General features: G+C 43.6%; 1 protein-coding gene across 3 annotated transcripts in view; it reads right to left on the bottom strand.

The window, feature by feature from the left end:
• KANK4 (KN motif and ankyrin repeat domains 4) overlaps positions 1 to 17853 on the bottom strand; it is a 260029-nt gene that overhangs the window by 24455 nt on the left and 217721 nt on the right. For all 3 annotated transcript variants that reach the window (XM_082265155.1, XM_082265156.1, XM_082265157.1), the window contains one exon: positions 12377 to 12519. In XM_082265155.1, coding sequence (XP_082121281.1) covers positions 12377 to 12519 — 143 coding nt within the window. The remainder of the gene's footprint in view (positions 1 to 12376; positions 12520 to 17853) is intronic.

Here is a 17853-nt window from a genome sequence, read left to right as displayed (position 1 = left end):
TGGAGGAGATGTTGAAACAACTGATTATATCAAATACAGCTCAACAGCAGGCAAATGCAGCTCAACAGCAGGCAAATGCGGATTTTCAGCGGAGCTTTGCAGCTCAACAAAAGGCTCATCAAGAGAGCATGGCAGGCTGGAAACAGAGACGCCAGCAGCCAATGGAGGCCATCGGTTTGGAAGAAACCGAGTATGTGTGCAGGGCTGAGTTGGATGCCTTGCAACGGAAAATGGAAGAAAAGGAACAAGCCTTGGAATTGCTTAAAATGGAGCATAGAAACTTGCAGGAAATGAATGAACTACTCAAGTCTCATGTGTCACAGTGGGAAGAATCCACTGCTCTTCTTTTGGTCGAGTTGCAAAAACGCAGAGAGACTATAATGGAGAAAGATACCATCCTCATGGAAAAGGAAAGTGAAATTCAGACTTTGCAGAAGCAAAGCATGTGTGAAATGTTGGAGTTGAGTAATCAGCTGGAAAAAAGTCTTCAGTGTTTGGAAGTTACAAAAATAGACCTGCAGGAGTCGCAGGAACAGAATGTCGCTCTGAAAACGACATTGTCTCTCAGCGACAACGAGAAAAGTGAAAGAGAGGCTAAATTACTGAGTACTGTGTATGAGCTCACCACTTTGAGCAATGTGGTAGATGAATTACGTGCAGACTGTGAAAGTTGGAAAGGTGAAGCCCAACGTTTCCAGCAGCAGTTAAAGGAGAAAGAAGCCTGTGTGGCAGAATTACATTCTTATTCCCAGATGCTAGCCAATGAGGTGAAGGCTCTTATGCAGGGAAAAGGAGATTGTGAACATAAGAGGGAAAAAGTAGAGGCACAGCTTCTGGAATCGCAAGTCAAGGTGTCAGAAGGTGACCGATTGTGTGCTAAGCTGTCAGAGAAGGCAAACCGACTGCAGGTTGAGTTGGACAATGTTACAAATCAGCTTTCTCAAGCAGACAGCAAATCTAGAGAAATTGCGGAAGATTTTTCTATCTTGGAATCGCAGCTGCAAGACACGCAGGAACTCTTACAGGAAGAGAGGTGTCAAAGGCTGAGTTTTAGCACAAAGCTCAAACAAATGGAAGATGAGAAAAATGGCTTCCTGGAACAATTAAAAGAGGAGGCGGAAGCAAAGAAAAACCTATCAGAGCAAGTCGCAACATTGCAAGCTCAGATAGCGGATATGAAAAAACGCATGGAAGAAAGCGTTGGTTCATTACAGTGTGTTGAAGATGTGAAAAAGAAGTTTGATCAGATGCTTGGTGAAGAGAAGACTGTGTCTGCAAAATATGCAGAAGAACGCGCACGTGCAGAAACGGAGGTGCGTGATAACGAGAGCAAAGCCCTGTTCTTGGCTCGCTCTTTGGAGGAAGCTCTAGAGTGTAAGGCTGAACTAGAAAGTGTTAAACAGCTGCGTACAGAAATGGAAGAATTGGTCAGCTCCAAGGATGATGTTGTGAAAAGCGTTCAGGAGCTAGAAAAGTCTAAGCGAGCCTTAGAACAGCAAGTAGAAGAGATGAAGATTCCGTTGCAGGAACTGGAAGAGGAATTCCAGGCAACAGAGGATCTGTCCCAAAGAGGGGATAGTGTGCCTGATGCAGTTTTTAAAAGGATCAGTGTTTTGGGGTCTGTCCTGAGTGAGCCTCAGAAATGTGACGACATGTGGCTTGAATCACCCCTTTGGAATAAACCGTTCCTTCAAAAACTTCAAGCATTGGAAAATGTATCATTAGAACTTCAGCAAACAAAGGAGCTGAGTAAGAAATGTGGTGATTTCTCAGTTCAGGCTGAAAACCTAGTGGAGAAAACTAAGGCTGTTGGTGAAAACATGAAGCAAATGAATAAGTGCCTTTCAGGGAGTGTTTCCAAAATGGAACTGGTGAAAGACGGGTGGCAGAAGTTTGATCGTGATCTTGAGATGCATTCCATGTGGAATTCAGATAGAGAAAAAGAACTAGGTGACCTTGAGCGGTCAAATAGTTCAGCAGAAAGTGCATTGAAGAAACCTGTAAAAGAATGTGTTGCAGTTCCATGCTTCTTCACTGATGCAGAGAGGAGGTCTATAATGGATACCACCCAGATCGCTGGGTTCAACTGTGTTGTTGCCTTTGACCCATATGTTGGTGGAAGGAAAGTTGATGATGTTCTGGTTGGCTACTTCTGTGAAGAGTTTGGCAAGAAATATAAACTGAATATCAAATCAAATAGTAGGCCTTTACTGCGACTCGCTCAGGAGGGCGAAAAGTTTAAGAAGTTGATGAGTGCAAATGCTTCAGATCTGCCTATGAATATGAAATGTTTGAATGATATTGATATCTCTGGGAAAAGGAACAGGGGTCACTTTGAAGAAATGTGTGACAGCCTGTTGTCTCAATTGGAAAATCCTCTGCACAGCATCTTAGAGCAAGCAAAGCTCAAGAAGGAAGATCATTCCCTTTTACAACAAAGAGTCAATGATTGTGTACAGCTGTATGGAGAGGCAACTCAAGTCACAGAGGGATGTCAAGAGTCCCTACTTGGAACAAAGCTTAGTGAAGCAAAGGTTCTCAAAGTTTTGTGGAAAACATTTATGGATTGCAGAGAGAGGCGTCTTAAGAATGTTGAAGACATTAAGACTAGCCCAATTGAGTTGCCTATGGATCACGGTCCTCCATGGTGGATTGGACAGACGGTTATGAGGGACAAGCTGTCTGACATTTATGAGAAAGCTGTCAATGAAGATGACAGAAACGAGAAGGAGCAAAATGATGCCAAAAATGCAGTTGAAGAATGTGTATATGAGATGAGAGACAAACTGTGTGGCATTTATGAGAAATCTGTCAGTGAAGATGACAGAAACAGTTTCATCCGGAAGCTTGAGGATAATAGGAGGCTTATCAGTGAGTCAGCAGTGCCTGACACATGCGTGCCTGGAAATATGTGTCCCAACCCTAGGGTTGAAACAAGAGGGGGGGGTATGTGACAGGAAGTCAGGTAAATCTGGGAATGTAGTCACTGAGAGGAGACACATTCCCACCTGCTTTGAAAAGTTCACTAATTATTATAGGGTGTCGGCTGCCAAAGGCAGCAGGAAGGTGTAAGGAGGTTGAAAGGCATTCAGCTGTTCGGAATGAGGAAATTAAGGCCTCTATAATTTGTCCAAAGAAAGTTTATGCATTGCTGCCTCCTGTCGCTGTGTGAGCTGGGAAGAGGAGGACAGACATACGTGTACCTCCCGACGCCGTGTGGGCATGGGAGAAGGACTGCTGCCGCCTGTCGCCGTGTGGGCTGGGAGAGGGGGACAGTCGGATGTGTGCCTCCCGACAAGCTGGTGAGCATGGGAGAAGACCCCCTAAAGCGATGTGAAGCTAAGGAGGGTAACCATGAGTGAAGACGTCTCAAAGGTGAGAAGACAAAGTGTTCCATGTGAAGAGTGTGAAGAGAAGTGTTCCATGTGAAGAGTGTGAAGAGTAAAGGGACCTGTTAAATGAACTGTGTTCAATGTGAAGAATCTGAAGAGTAAAGGATCCTGTTATAAATGAACATGTGCTGTGTGAAAGAAAACAAAGGGACATGTTCAATGGACAATGTTTGTGCTGTGTGAAAAGCAAACAAATGGACATTTGAGTGTCTGCTGTAGGATCAGCAGTGTCGGCCCAACAGTAGGTTGGAAAGACTTCTTAGGTAGGTTCCAGCTGTGAGAAGGTAGCCGCCCACAGAGGCAAGGATTTATTTTGTCTTTTATTTTATTTTGGCTGTTTTGATGCTTGCAATTGTGTTAAGTAAATTGCATGAATAAATCAGTCTTGTTTTCAACCTCTAATCGGCTATCTCTGTGAAAACGCACCCCCAAAGGGGTCACCCATACGCCTACCACCGAGCTAATCCCTTACACTATGTAGTACAAGAGCCTGCCTGACTGCATACAAATTGAAAGTGTTTGGGTTTGACCTCATATTATAGGGTTTTGGTAAATCTAAAGGAAAAAAATCTAAAGACAATTGTATAGTGTGTATCCAGCTTTAGACTTAGGCTTTTCAGTAACTTTATCAGTAGTGCAAATGGAAAAAGGTCTTTTTTTTCACTTTCTGTCCCTATGACAACTGGATTTTGAAAATTTTGGGTTGTGGTGGAAACAAGGATTGGTGATAAAAGCTTCAGTGGAGACACCTTTATCCCATGAGAACTTTTATAGAAGTGAATTTTCCTTCCTAGGGGTAGATTTCTCCTCACTTCCTGTTGTCTCCCTCCCTTTGTAATTAGGATTCATTTTTAAGTCAGATGTTTGTAACCCGGGGACCGCCTATATACAGCAAAACCTTGGTTTGCGAGCATAATTCGTTCCGGAAACATGCTTGTAATTCAAAGCGCTCGTATATCAAAACAAATTTCCACATAAGAAATAATGGAAACTCAGATGATTCGTTCCACAACCATTTATTCACAAATCCTTCAGTTTATAATCCATATAAAAAGCTTCTAGCAATGTGATTGTTGTGTAACCATTAAATGTCCATCCACAAATGGCGCCTCCACAAGGGGATTAGAACCAAAATCCAGCATGAGCTACAGAATATAAAAGAGAAGAGAGGCGCCTCTAAGTGTAGCAATATGGTTACATTTAACCACTTAAGCCCCGGAGGATTTGGCTGCTAAACGACCAGGGGGTATTTTGCGATTCGGCACTGCGTGACTTTAACGGACAATTGCGCGGTCGTGCGAAGCTGTACCTAAACGAATTTGGCGTCCTTTTTTTCCCACAAACAGAGCTTTCTTTTGGTGGTATTTGATCACCTGTGCGATTTTTTGATCATGCGCTATAAACAAAAAAAGAGCGTCAATTTTGCAAAAATAACAATATTTTTCACATTTTTTTATATGAAATTCCCCCCAAAAAAAATTTAAAAATCAAAATTTTTTAACATTTTCGGCCAATTTGTTTTATGCTACCTATGTTTGGTAAAAAAAATCGCAAAAAGCGTATTTTGATTGGTTTGCGCAAAAGTTATCGCGTTTACTAACAAAGGGAAAGATTTTTGTTGTTTTTTTTTTAACGCGTAATGGCGGCGATCTGCGATTTTTTTGCGGTACTGCGACATTGGGGCAGACAGATCGGACCCTTGACTGACATTTTTGACACTTTTGGGGTTACCAGTGACATTTCTACAGTAATCAGTGCTATACATATGCACTGTTACTGTAAAAATACACTGGTAGTGAAGGGGTTAACTTTATTTGGGAGGGAGGGGCTGTGTGTGTCCCTAGGGGCGTGCTTTCTACTGTGATTGGCTGTGGCTTGAGCTGTAAGGACACTGATCAACAGATCTACATAGTAGATCCGTGTGATCAGTGTCTTTACACCGAGGAGAATGACAGGCAGCTTGTTTACACAAGCTGCCTGACTTTCTCCCTCTCCCCCGCCGATCGCAGAGTGGCCGGCGGACATCGGGTCCGCCGGTCACACGCGCGGGGGGGTCCGTGACCGCGCGGGAGCGCGCTGCCGGCGGCGCGCGCTCGCTCCCCAGACCCTCCCAGGCTAGTGACGTACCGCTACGTCACTGCCTGTGAGGGGCTGACCGCCGCAGTACATAGTCGTGCGGCGGTCGGCAAGCGGTTAATGAAGGTTCAACATTTAACAACTCACATGGTTGATGAATAAAAGAGGTGCATTTAAGTATGCTGGCATCCAGGGTAAAGCTGTTCACATAGCATGTCCTCCTCACTGTTGGCTCTCGCCGCTGTCGGTCTGCAATTGTGACCGGGAAGACTACCCTGCAGTAGAGCGATCTGAAAACGAGGCTGGAAGCGCTCATGGAGCGCAGCGTGGAAGGGATGACATTGATGGCGGCGCAGAGGACGGTCTTATGTGGGCATCTTTACCCCAGATGTCTGCATACTTAGATGTGCCTGGTTTAATCATCAACCATGTGAGTTGCTAAATGTTGAACCTTCATTAAATGTAACCATATTGCTACACTAAGAGGCGCCTCTCTTCTCTTTTATACTCAGTTGTGACGTGACGCTACTTGTATATCAAAACATCGCTTGTTCATAAAGTCAAAATGTAAAAACATTTTTGCTTGTCTTCCAAAATGCTCTCAAACCAAGTTACTTTCAATTCACGGTTTTACTGTATTGCTCTTTTTCGGAGGAAAAAGACCTCTATTCTTGACTACAGTATACATAGTTACATAGTAGGTGAGGTTGAATAAAGACAATAGTCCATCCAGTTCAACCTGTGTAGGTGTGTGTGGCCGTAATCATCTCTCATACCCCTGAATGTTCTGATCCTTGAGAGTCTTTTGAAAGCCACCATACTTCCCACAGAAACCACCTCTTGTGGTAGAGAATTCCACAATCTTGTAGCCCTAACGGTAAAGAACCCCCTGCATTGCCTGAGGTTAAAACGCTTCTCCTCTAATCACATTGTATGCCCTCGAGTCCTCATGCAATCCTTTTGACTGAATAACTTTTTTTCTATGCTGAGATTACCATTGAGGTATTTATAAATTGCTATCATGTCCCCTCTCAGGCGTCTCTTCTCCAGGGAGAATAAATCAAGCGATTGCAGACGCTCTTCATAATAAATGCTTGTAAGACTAGAGCCATCAGAAAACCTTTATAGTTTGTTATCAACTGTATGTTGTTCTCCAAAACCTTTACCAATTTTCACTAAAAAAAGATTAACATTAAAGGATGAGAACCAACAAGAGAAAATAAAATAAAAAGTGTGGAAGGGGACAGGAAAAAGGGTAAAGCAGGGAGAGAAGAGGAAACGCCGGGGCAGGAGAATTGGGAAGCGTTTCTAACAAGCAAATGTTTATATCTGTATTAGTTTATACATTTTTTGGGATTGTGCCTGCCCATGGCACAGGATACCTATAATGTCAGAAGACTTTCCCATGCTCCAGTGGAAGGAACAATAGGAAACTTCAGTTGTGTGGCACTTTTGAACACATTTTTCTGTGACGCCATTCTGAATATATTCATATAAATGAGATGAAAAAACACAAGAACTCTGTGTCTGGAGAAGGAATTCACTCTGTAAAATCACAATCACTATTTGTACTTCAGCTGGGATGAAATGTAACATTGAAGAGCTGTGAATTATTCAAGTCTCAAAATATTTAAATCTGTTTCTGCGATGTCCTAGTTCAGCAGCAATTTGATGGAAATGGTAAAATAAAAGAACAGTAATAAAGCAAACAAATAAGTACTATGTTACCTAATGTGTATACAAAAACAGTTCATTTACCATATATATGCACATGTCCATTTTAATTAAAGTGGTTGTAAACCTCAGACATAAAATATGAACATAGCAGAAGAATAGCGCCACTTCAATTGTAGGTCCTGGTTGCCACCATCCCTACTAATAACTATGTTAACCACTTGCCAACCACCTACCACAGATATACTGCTGCAGGCTGGCTCGGCTGCACGAACAGACATATGGGTACGTCAGTATGCGTGCCCGCCCCCATTAGGAAGTGGGGAAGCAGATCCACAGGACCGGCGGCTGCGATTGCCACCGGGCACCCGCGATCACTCCCCGCTTAGCGAGAACGAGGGTCAGCCGTTGTAAACACAGCAGACTGTTGTTCTCTCTGAAATGAACACAGAGAGCCTGTGATCCTCCTATATAGGATCACAGGTCTCTGTGTTCAATTCAAAAGTCCTTCCCCCATACAGTTAGAAAACATTCCCCTAGGCTCACACTTAAAGCGGAGTTCCACCCAAAAGTGGAACTTCCGCTTTAGGGAGTCCTGACCCCCCGACATGCCACATTTGGCATGTCATTTTTTGGGGGGGGAGCGGGTACCTAGTTTTGACAGGTACCCGCTCCCACTTCCGCTCGGAGCGCCGCGGCGCCCTGAGCGGAAGTTTTCCTCTCCCCCTCCCTCCCTGCAATCTTCTGGGACAAGTCAGAGGTCCCAGAAGATTGCCGGCCAATCACGGCGCGCAGCGCGACTCGCGCATGCGCAGTGGGTACCCGGCTGTGAAGCCGCAAACTGTAACAGCCGGGTGCCCACAGCAGTGATGCCGGCGCCGAGGGAGAGGATCGAGGCTTCCGGCGGCCGCATTGCTGGACCGTTGGACAGGTGAGTAAATGGCTGGAACTCCGCTTTAACCCTTTGGTCACCCCTAGGTTAACACCTTCCTGCTGACCGCTGTTCTGTCAGCAATCAACACAGGGCTCCTGTGTTCCTCCTATTTAGGAACACAGGTCCCTATGTTGATTCCATAAGCCCATCCCCCTCACAGTTAGAAATCACCCCCCCTAGGCACACATTTAACCCTTTGATCGCCCCCTGGTGTTAACCCCTTCCCTGCCAGTGTCATTATTACAGTAACATTGCATACTTTTAGCACTGATTACTGTAGTAATGTCACTGGTCCCCCCAAAAGTGTTAAAAATGTCAGTTAGGGGTCCGATCTGTCCGCCGCAATGTCGCAGTCACGCTTAAAATCGCTGATCGCCGCCATTACTAGTAAAAAAAAAAAATCGCATTTTCCCCCAAGTTTTAGACGCGATAACTTTTGCGCAAACCAATCAATATACACTTATTGGGATTTTTAGTAGAATACAAATTGGCCTAAGGATGAAAAAATACATTTTTTTTTTTGAGAATGTTATATAGCAGAATGTTAAAAATATTGTTTTTTTTTTTCTCAGAATTGTTGCTCTTTTTTTGTTTATAGCGCAAAAAATAAAAATCGCAGAGGTGATCAAATACCACAAAAAAAGCTCTATTTGTGGGGGAAAAAGGACATTAATTTTATTTAGGTACACAACCGCGCAATTGTCCGTTAAAGTAACGCAGTGCCGAATCGCAAAAAATGGCCTGGTCATTAAGGGGGCAAATCCAGAAGTGGTTAATAAGCACCTCTTATGGGACTTTGGCAACCAAAAAAGTACACATGTATGGATCAACTTTGTTTAAAAAGGTATAAAAACCAACATATTTATGTATACATAGTAAAATTGATTAAGTGTTTCCTAACATGTGAACAAAGCATATCCTTCTATAATGTATGCTTGTCTCAATTAGGAGCACTAAAGCCCCGTACAGACGTAACGAATATCGGCCGAACAATCGGCTGTCTTTTGTCCGGTGCTGTCATGTCGGTTGAAAAGTGCAAAAGACTGCACACGAATTTGGTCGGCCAACAACAGCCGACTGCAGAAGTGATGTCATGTGGTGGTTAACTTTCCGTTTGTTTTTTCTTTTCTGAGCATGCCCAGTCTTGCTAATCTGCTGTTTGTCGGCCGAATTCTGTACTGACTGGCGAACAATCGGCCGTTCTGGTGACGGCCAACAAAAATTTCATAGCCTGCACACCCGATTCTGTTCGGCCGAAAAGTCGCTGTCGGTTGTCGGAAGCATCATACTAACAAGCCGACAATCGGCCGATCGTTCGGCGGCCGAATATTTACGGCCGACAATCGGTACGTGTGTACGGGGCTTAAGTGTCATTTTTGTCTGCTGCTTCACTCCTCAGCTATCACCATGAGTCACTTCTGACAATTTTTACTGATAAGAGGTGACAGGGGAGGGAGCTTTCAGCACACAGCCTGTGATTGACAACCTCAGCTCTGTTCCTATGTGAAGGAGGTGTGTCCCTTCCCTCCAATCAGCTCTCAGAGCTCTCCTCACTGAGATCTGCAGTGTATAATTTTAGCTCTCTGCTCCGTTTTCTGACGGATCAGACAAGCTGTATAAATTCTGAACTTTCAAGGGATGCAGAAGAGAGAAGACTGCAGATAGACAGGTACAACTTGTATAGGAGGATTTGCTTCATCTCAGTGTTTCACCTGAGACCATTCACTTTACTGGGTATATGTAAGGTTTACAACAGCTGCCCTTACTGTCATATTTTCTTATTTAGGACTAAGCATGCCTCAACACACAATGCCAGCTCTTTTTTCACCTAATATACATCCTCACTTTGGGGTTGTTGTAGTGTACAGAGAACAGCTGCACTGAATCGTGGAAATGCTGGATTAAGATCCTGAGGGGGGTTGAATTGAGATCATAGTTTTTTTTTTATCTATTAATCGTGCGGCTCTACTGCATTGTAGTCATTTTTAAAATGTATCTAAGGCCCCTTTCACACTAGTGCGACTTGTCCCGCGATTTTGGACCCCATTCATATCAGTGCGTTTTGAAGTCGCAATGACTTCAAAGTAGTTCCTGCACTACTTTGGCACGATTTTAATGCGTTTTGAGGTATATAGCCCTGAGCCATTGCTCAAAATCGCGGCGCAAAATTGCGGTAAAATCGCGTCGCATAAGTGTGAAAGGGGCCTTAACCGCTTGCCGACCGCCGCAAGTAGATTTACTGCGGCGGTCAGCCCCGGCCAGGCAGAGTGACGTTAATTAACGTCACTAGCCTGGGAGGGTCTGGGGAGCGAGCGCGCGCCCGCTCCCGCGCGGTCACGGACCCCCCCCGCGTGTGTGACTGGCGGACCCGATGTCCGCCGGTCACTCGGTGATCGTCGGGGGAGAGGGAGAAAGTCAGGCGGCTTGTGTAAACAAGCCACCTGTCATTCTCCTCGGTGTAAAAACACTGATCAGACGGATCTACTATGTAGATCCGTTGATCAGTGTCCTTACAGCTCAAGCCACAGCCAATCACAGTAGAAAGCACGCCCCTAGGGACACACACAGCCCCTCCCTCCCAAATAAAGTTAACCCCTTCACTACCAGTGTATTTTTACAGTAACAGTGCATATGTATAGCACTGATTACTGTAGAAATGTCACTGGAAACCCCAAAAGTGTCAAAAATGTCAGTCAAGGGTCCTATCTGTCCGCCGCAATGTCGCAGTACCTCAAAAAAAATCGCAGATCGCCGCCATTACGCGTTAAAAAAAAAAACAACAAAAATGACAAAAATCTTTCCCTTTATTAGTAAACGCGATAACTTTTGCGCAAACCAATAAAAATACGCTTTTTGCGATTTTTTTTTACCAAACATAGGTAGGATAAAACAAATTGGCCAAAAATGTTAAAAAATTTTGATTTTTACATTTTTTTTTTTGGGGAATTTCATATAAAAAAATGTGAAAAATATTGTTATTTTTGCAAAATTTACGCTCTTTTTTTGTTTATAGCGCAAAAAGTAAAAAGCGCACAGGTGATCAAATACCACCAAAAGAAAGCTCTGTTTGTGGGAAAAAAAGGACGTCAAATTAGTTTAGGTACAGCGTCGCACGACCGCGCAATTGCAAAATCTTTCCCTTAGTAAATGCAATAACTTTTGCGCAAACCAATCAAAATACGCTTATTGCGATTTTCTTTTTACCAAACATATGTAGCAGAAAACAAATTGGCCTAAAATGTTAAAAAATTTTGATTTTTACATTTTTGGGGGGGGGGGGGGGGATTTCATATAAAAAAATGTGAAAAATATTGTTATTTTTGCAAAATTGTCGCTATTTTTTTGTTTATAGCGCATGATCAAAAAATCGCACAGGTGATCAAATACCACAAAAAGAAACCTCTGTTTGTGGGAAAAAAAGGACGTCAAATTTGTTTAGGTACAGCGTCGCACGACCGCGCAATTGTCCGTTAAAGTCACGCAGTGCGAATCGCGAAATAGGGCCTGGTCAGGAAGGGGGTAAAATCTTCCGGGGCTTAAGTGGTTAAAGACTAAGCCTTTTTCTGACATTTGTTGCTTACAAGTTAAAAATCAGTATTTTTTGCTAGAAAATTACTTAGAACCCCCAAACATTCTACACGGAACTGTAAGTGTTTCCGCTAGCATGGTGCTCTCCTAGTTGTCTGTTGAGTTGAGCCTTTCCTTTAATGCAAGTTCTTGCTCCAACAACTAGGCTCTGTGTAATTACTTCCTGCACCACGCTGCACCTACCCACAAGTGATAGAAATTCACCATATGGTAAAATCATTTACTATTTTGTATATGGTGCATATTTTTTAGCAGAGACCCTAGAGAATAAAATGGCAGACTTTGCAATATTTTATGTCACAATGTATTTGCACAATGGTCTTTCAAATGCACTTTTTTGGGAAAAAAGAATGAATTGAAAAAAAACGAAACCGTAAAGTTAGCCCAATTTTTTTGTATGATGTGAAAGATGATATTACGCTGAGAATCGTGATTTTTTTTTTTTTTTTCAAATAACTATTTATTCAGGAATTTATAAAAAATACACATAGCTTTTTCAATATCTCATACTTTTCCATCTTAATATGCAATATAACATCTTCTTTTGCTATTACTTCAAATTCCCTTCTTTTTCGAGAATCGTGATCTTTATTCTAAGCAAAAAATACTGATTCTCATTTTATCCAGAATCGTGCAGCTCTACAATTCAGTATAACAATATATACATAGATAACACTTTATGTCCAATGATACACGTATGTTGTTGACATACCTGACTGGCAGTCAGATTGACATTGCCAAGACTGAGAAGAGCTTTCACAACTTGCATATCTTCTTCTGTTTCTGCTGATGCTAAAGGGGTAAGCATCACGGGAGTGTACCCCGCCTTATTCTGATGGTCAACGTCACACACTCCTAGTATGAAGAATGAGAGATTTTCTTATGGTCAGTGTTGCTATACAGAAACCTACTCATCACCCTGCTCATGTTACATTACTGGGTAATACTGTACATTCTTAAATCAAGATGCACAAATGTAGCACAATCTGCCCCACGTAGGCGTCAGTTTCTAATATTTTGTCGTGAGGACAGACTTAGATGGGGAGTATGGTGTATCTGTATTTTAGATCAAAATGGGGTAGATGATGCTATCAGGAAGAGATTACACTATAATTTAGCATGTACAGAGCCCTATAAAAGCAGAATCGGACATTAAATTTGGTCTTGTTTGAACTCTTCATTGTAAAGGGCCATCCAGGATATTTAAACGTTAACAGTATGCACAGATAGGTAATACGACGTCTGCCCATTCTCACACCCTCCTCAATGTGGATTAAAATCTTGCTGGTGTGGTGATAAATTGCCTATCGTGAAAAGATAAAATGTAATATCTTCTTCCAAATGGGCCAAGTAACTTTTTGCCCCTTAGGAAGTCACACATGACCCAATTTTTGCAGGCCACGCTTGAGTTGGCCTATGGTCAGGTTGTGTTTCCATTGCTAGTTAAGAAACGCAATGGAAGAAGAAAAGAAAGGAATTGAAAAAGCAACTTAAACCCAGGAGTTTACCTTACCCTCTAAGAAGGTCCAGGTGTCTGCTCACATTACCTTCAAAGAGCCTCAAAACCTTTAGATGCTCTGTTATGCAAGTATTAACGATAACTACCATGTCTGAGCTCTGACAACATCTTCCTACTCTCTATGCACCTATTCTTTTAGGTAAATATGCTACTTATATGTGGTGGTCAAAAAGAGTAGTCAGGGAATTGAAGGAGGCAGACCAGAACTTGACCACAAAATCGGTTGTTGATATTTGCATAGTAGACCACCTGGGTTTGGGTTGTTCTGAAGATATTTAAAAGAAGAATTATTATATAGCAATATACCTTTCAGTGCTCAAAGATCTAAAGCAAATATGGTGCTGAGCCCGGAAGTACAAAAAGGAATGCATCATATACAAAATGGTAAGTGATTTTACCCTATGGTGATTTCCTATCACTTGTGGGTAGGTGCAGCGTGGTGCAGGAAGTAAATACACAGAGTCTAGTTGTTGGAGCAAGAACTTGCATTAAAGGAAAGGCTCAACTCAACAGACAACTAGAAGAGCACCATGCCAGGGGAAACACTCACATTTCTGTGTAACTTGGGAACACAGATTCGGATGCACTGACGGCGTCTGTCTCAGAGAGAAAAATGTGGCCTGGCAGGTTTGAACCCAATAGGGAGGCTTCCGCAGTAGGAGGGTGTGTCCCTATCCCTGTGTTTCCTAACCGAGGTTTTGCAGGGATCTACCTATCACTCGCAGGCAGGTGACAGGTAGATTCCATCCCCTCTGTTCACACATGCAGAGATGGGCAGGGAGGTGGCTGGGATACTATTGGTTGTGGCCCGCTGTTCCCTGCCGGCCTCTCCTGTCCATCCCAGGTGCTTCTATGACATAATTTAGGATGGACAGCGGGGGGGAGAGGGGCCGGTGAGGAAAAGTTCACCACTAGAGGACTGGGAATAGCCACCTTTGCATAAGAAGGAAACCGGTACAGTAGTGTGCCCTGCAGTCTGTCCTCATGTGGGTGTGCCCCACAATGTGCCCTGCTCCCATTAAGTGTAACCCTCCCCCCCTTTTCACTGTGCCCTCCTGACCCCTGTACACTGTTAATCTCAAGTTGGACCCAGAATAGAAAATCTGTGCAAAAAAAATAAAAATAAAGCAAGCACAAGTTTCATATTATTTTTAACATTCTATTTAATGCTATTAGCAAAATGAATTGTTCTTATATCAACAGCTAGCTGATCATACCAATGTTCCCTGAGCTGTAGATATGAAATTAATATCAGGGGTTCCCCGTGATCTCAGACTTTTTGCCAGGAGTTCCTCAAAGGTAAGACGGTTGAGAAATCTTGTCCTAACCTGTTCCTCGCCAGGAACATCTCCCTGCCGCTGTTCTCTCTTTCTGTCAGCTGTGTGCACTTTCCCTTTTTTATCCACTTCGCAGAATGCATGCCAAAACCTGGGAGCAGGGACTTAAAAAGACTCTGCTGACCCAAGATGGCTGCCAGGGGTCACCTGGATGCAGCGTAACCAACCAGAACGCTGCTTCTGGGGACCAGGAAATCATAGAAAACCAGGCTTCTCCTGACTTCTTCTCTAACTGCAGTACTGCTCCGGTTGAGTGCCACCCACAGTGGAGGAAGTGGACTACACCTGCCTACACACTGGCACCATCTTTCTTTGCAAACAATGCTTGCTCCAAGCAGAATCTGTACAAACATTTTGGACATTCATATTTCAAAAGTAAAAAAACTCTACAGTAAATAATATAGAGATTATAGAGATTAAAACACCTGGTGCATATGACTTGACAGCATGGTATTTGGTGATAGCTGTTCTTTAACTCCTTGCTAACAACTGCTTCCTTTGCAATATATTGATTTTCAAGGCAGGTGGTTGCATACAGCTGAGCACTTAGAGACTAAACCAAACAAGTTTCTAAACCTAGCTTCTCTGATCAATACCTGAAATATTGACTTCCCCCTAAAACACTTCTTATTGCATTTCACATCATTCCCGCTGACTTTACCAGGGTCTTACTTCAGTTAAAAGCCTAAAAACCTATACATGAATGAACAAATACCAGACTAGGGAGATGTACACATTTTATGGTACAACGTTTGCAAACATTTATATTTAAAGTGAATCATAAAAAATCTAGTGGCTGTGTCTGCGCATTAAAGCCCCATAAACTTTAAAAAGTACTGCAGGAACAATGCCTCATTCAAATCTACAGGATACTTGTGTGCAGAGGCAGCTAACCCAGCACATAGGCACCTGGAGGGGGTGGGTACGTCCTCTTAACCTAGTCCAGCACATAGGCACCTGGAGGGGTTGGGTGCATCATCTTAACCTAGCCCAGCACATAGGCACCTGGAGGGGGTGTGTACGTCCTCTTAACCTAGCCCAGCACATAGGCACCTGGAGGGGTTGGGTACATCATCTTAACCTAGCCCAGCACATAGGCACCTGGAGGGGGTGGGTACGTCATCTTAACCTAGCCCAGCACATAGGCACCTGGAGGGGGTGGGAACGTCCTCTTAACCTAGCCCAGCACATAGGCACCTGGAGGGGGTGGGAACGTCCTCTTAACCTAGCCCAGCACATAGGCACCTGGAGGGGTTTGGTACGTCATCTTAACCTAGCCCAGCACATAGGCACCTGGAGGGGGTGGGAACGTCCTCTTAACCTAGCCCAGCACATAGGCACCTGGAGGGGTTTGGTACGTCATCTTAACCTAGCCCAGCACATAGGCACCTGGAGGGGTTGGGTACATCATCTTAACCTAGCCCAGCACATAGGCACCTGGAGGGGGTGGGTACGTCATCTTAACCTAGCCCAGCACATAGGCACCTGGAGGGGGTGGGAACGTCCTCTTAACCTAGCCCAGCACATAGGCACCTGGAGGGGTTGGGTACATCATCTTAACCTAGCCCAGCACATAGGCACCTGGAGGGGGTGGGAACGTCCTCTTAACCTAGCCCAGCACATAGGCACCTGGAGGGGGTGGGAACGTCCTCTTAACCTAGCCCAGCACATAGGCACCTGGAGGGGGTGGGTACGTCATCTTAACCTAGTTAAACTGAACCTATGTCCAGATTATGTACACTAGTAGTATATCAACATACTAAGCAAGTAGAAAACACATTTTAAAACAACCCTCATTAACCACTGTAGCTGTAGGCTGTGGGAAAATTAATCTTTAATGTTCACAACAGAGAATCTGAAGTCATGGCTCTTCCCCCCCAACTGACTTTAGAGTCTTTGTTGTAAAATTTGAGAATCTTAGAGAATAAATAACTTCACATTTCAAGTGGGTAGAAAATTCAGTGATGACTTGTTTAACTTTAAAGCTTTTACTGTTTGGGACTTTGTATATTCTTTAAATTCCAGGCTAAAGCTAACTAGGCATACAATGATTGAAAAGGAATTAAAAAAATAATAATACAGTAATAAACATCTCTATGCTTACCTGCTCTGTGCAGAGTGACTCCAAACCTCCCCTGTGGGTGCTTCATTCATTGACACAGACAATGGGACTTTGCCCTGCCCCACACAGCCTTGTCACTGGCTTTGATTGACAGCACTGGGAGCCAATATTTCCCAGTGCCCCAGCAAAGCCAGTGAGACTTGGAAGTGAGGGGGGAGAAGAGCTGTAGACGTGCACAGTGCTGGATCCAATAAGGACTCAAGTAAGTATAAGGTAAGGGGAGGGGGGGGTGGTGAGGGGCCAAGCTCAATGCCTAAACATGTTTTACCTTAATGCAAGGAATGCATTAAGGTAAAAGATGTTTAGGCTTTAGAACCACTTTAAACATGATCCCAATACCTATGCTGACTCACCTGTGTAAAAAAGATGTACATCATTTTCTATTTTTAGCCTGAACTAGCTCCCCTGTGTCAGTGGTGGCTGCAAGGGAGAGGAGGGACCGTTCACCACGGATGGGCCATAGGAAGACTAAAGGTGACATCACTGCTCCCAGGAATTCCAGCCCTTTGTCCTCTCCCCTGCAGGTGCTGCTGGCTGACAAGAGATCACGTGACTGGACTGGAGCGGGCTGAAAATTGGTGCATATGCAATCTTTCTTATAGGGGTTAGTAAGGGAGCATTTTTAAGACTAGATAGGTTGTAGCCTGGAATTCTACTAATTCTAGTCTGGATTGTGCACTATAGAAGGGTTGGAGAGGAAGGCTGGGTGGGTTTATTAAGTAAACTTATCCTTTTATGTAAAAACAAAAATAATTATACAATGTTAAATAATAATACAATGCAAATAATGCTACAGTGTAATAATAAACAAACACACTATTGTCAAAAGTATTGGGACGCCTGCCTTTGCACACACATGAACTTTAATGGCATCCCAGTCTTAGTCCGTAGGGTTCAATATTGAGTTGGCCCACCCTTTGCAGCTAAAACAGCTTTAACCCTTCTCTCACAGTCTCCACTTTAATTTATCCCAAAGGTGTTCTTTTGGGTTGAGGTCAGGACTCTGTGCTGGCCAGTCAAGTTCCTTCACCCCATACTCGCTCATCCATGTCTTTATGGACCTTGCTTTGTGCACTGGTGTGCAGTCATGTTGAAACAGGAAGGGGCCATCCCCAAAGTTACTCTAGGGGAGCTGCATGCACTTGGCTCTAGAAGGTCCTAAACACATCAGCAAGACTGGAATCAGTTTCTTTGTGTAAGAAGGAACAGGC

The sequence above is a fragment of the Pelophylax lessonae genome, assembly GCF_965119305.1.
Source record: "Pelophylax lessonae genome assembly, chromosome: 8".
NCBI classification, from domain to species: domain Eukaryota; kingdom Metazoa; phylum Chordata; class Amphibia; order Anura; family Ranidae; genus Pelophylax; species Pelophylax lessonae.
Note: the sequence above shows the minus strand (reverse complement) of the source record. Positions and strands in the feature narration are given on the sequence as shown.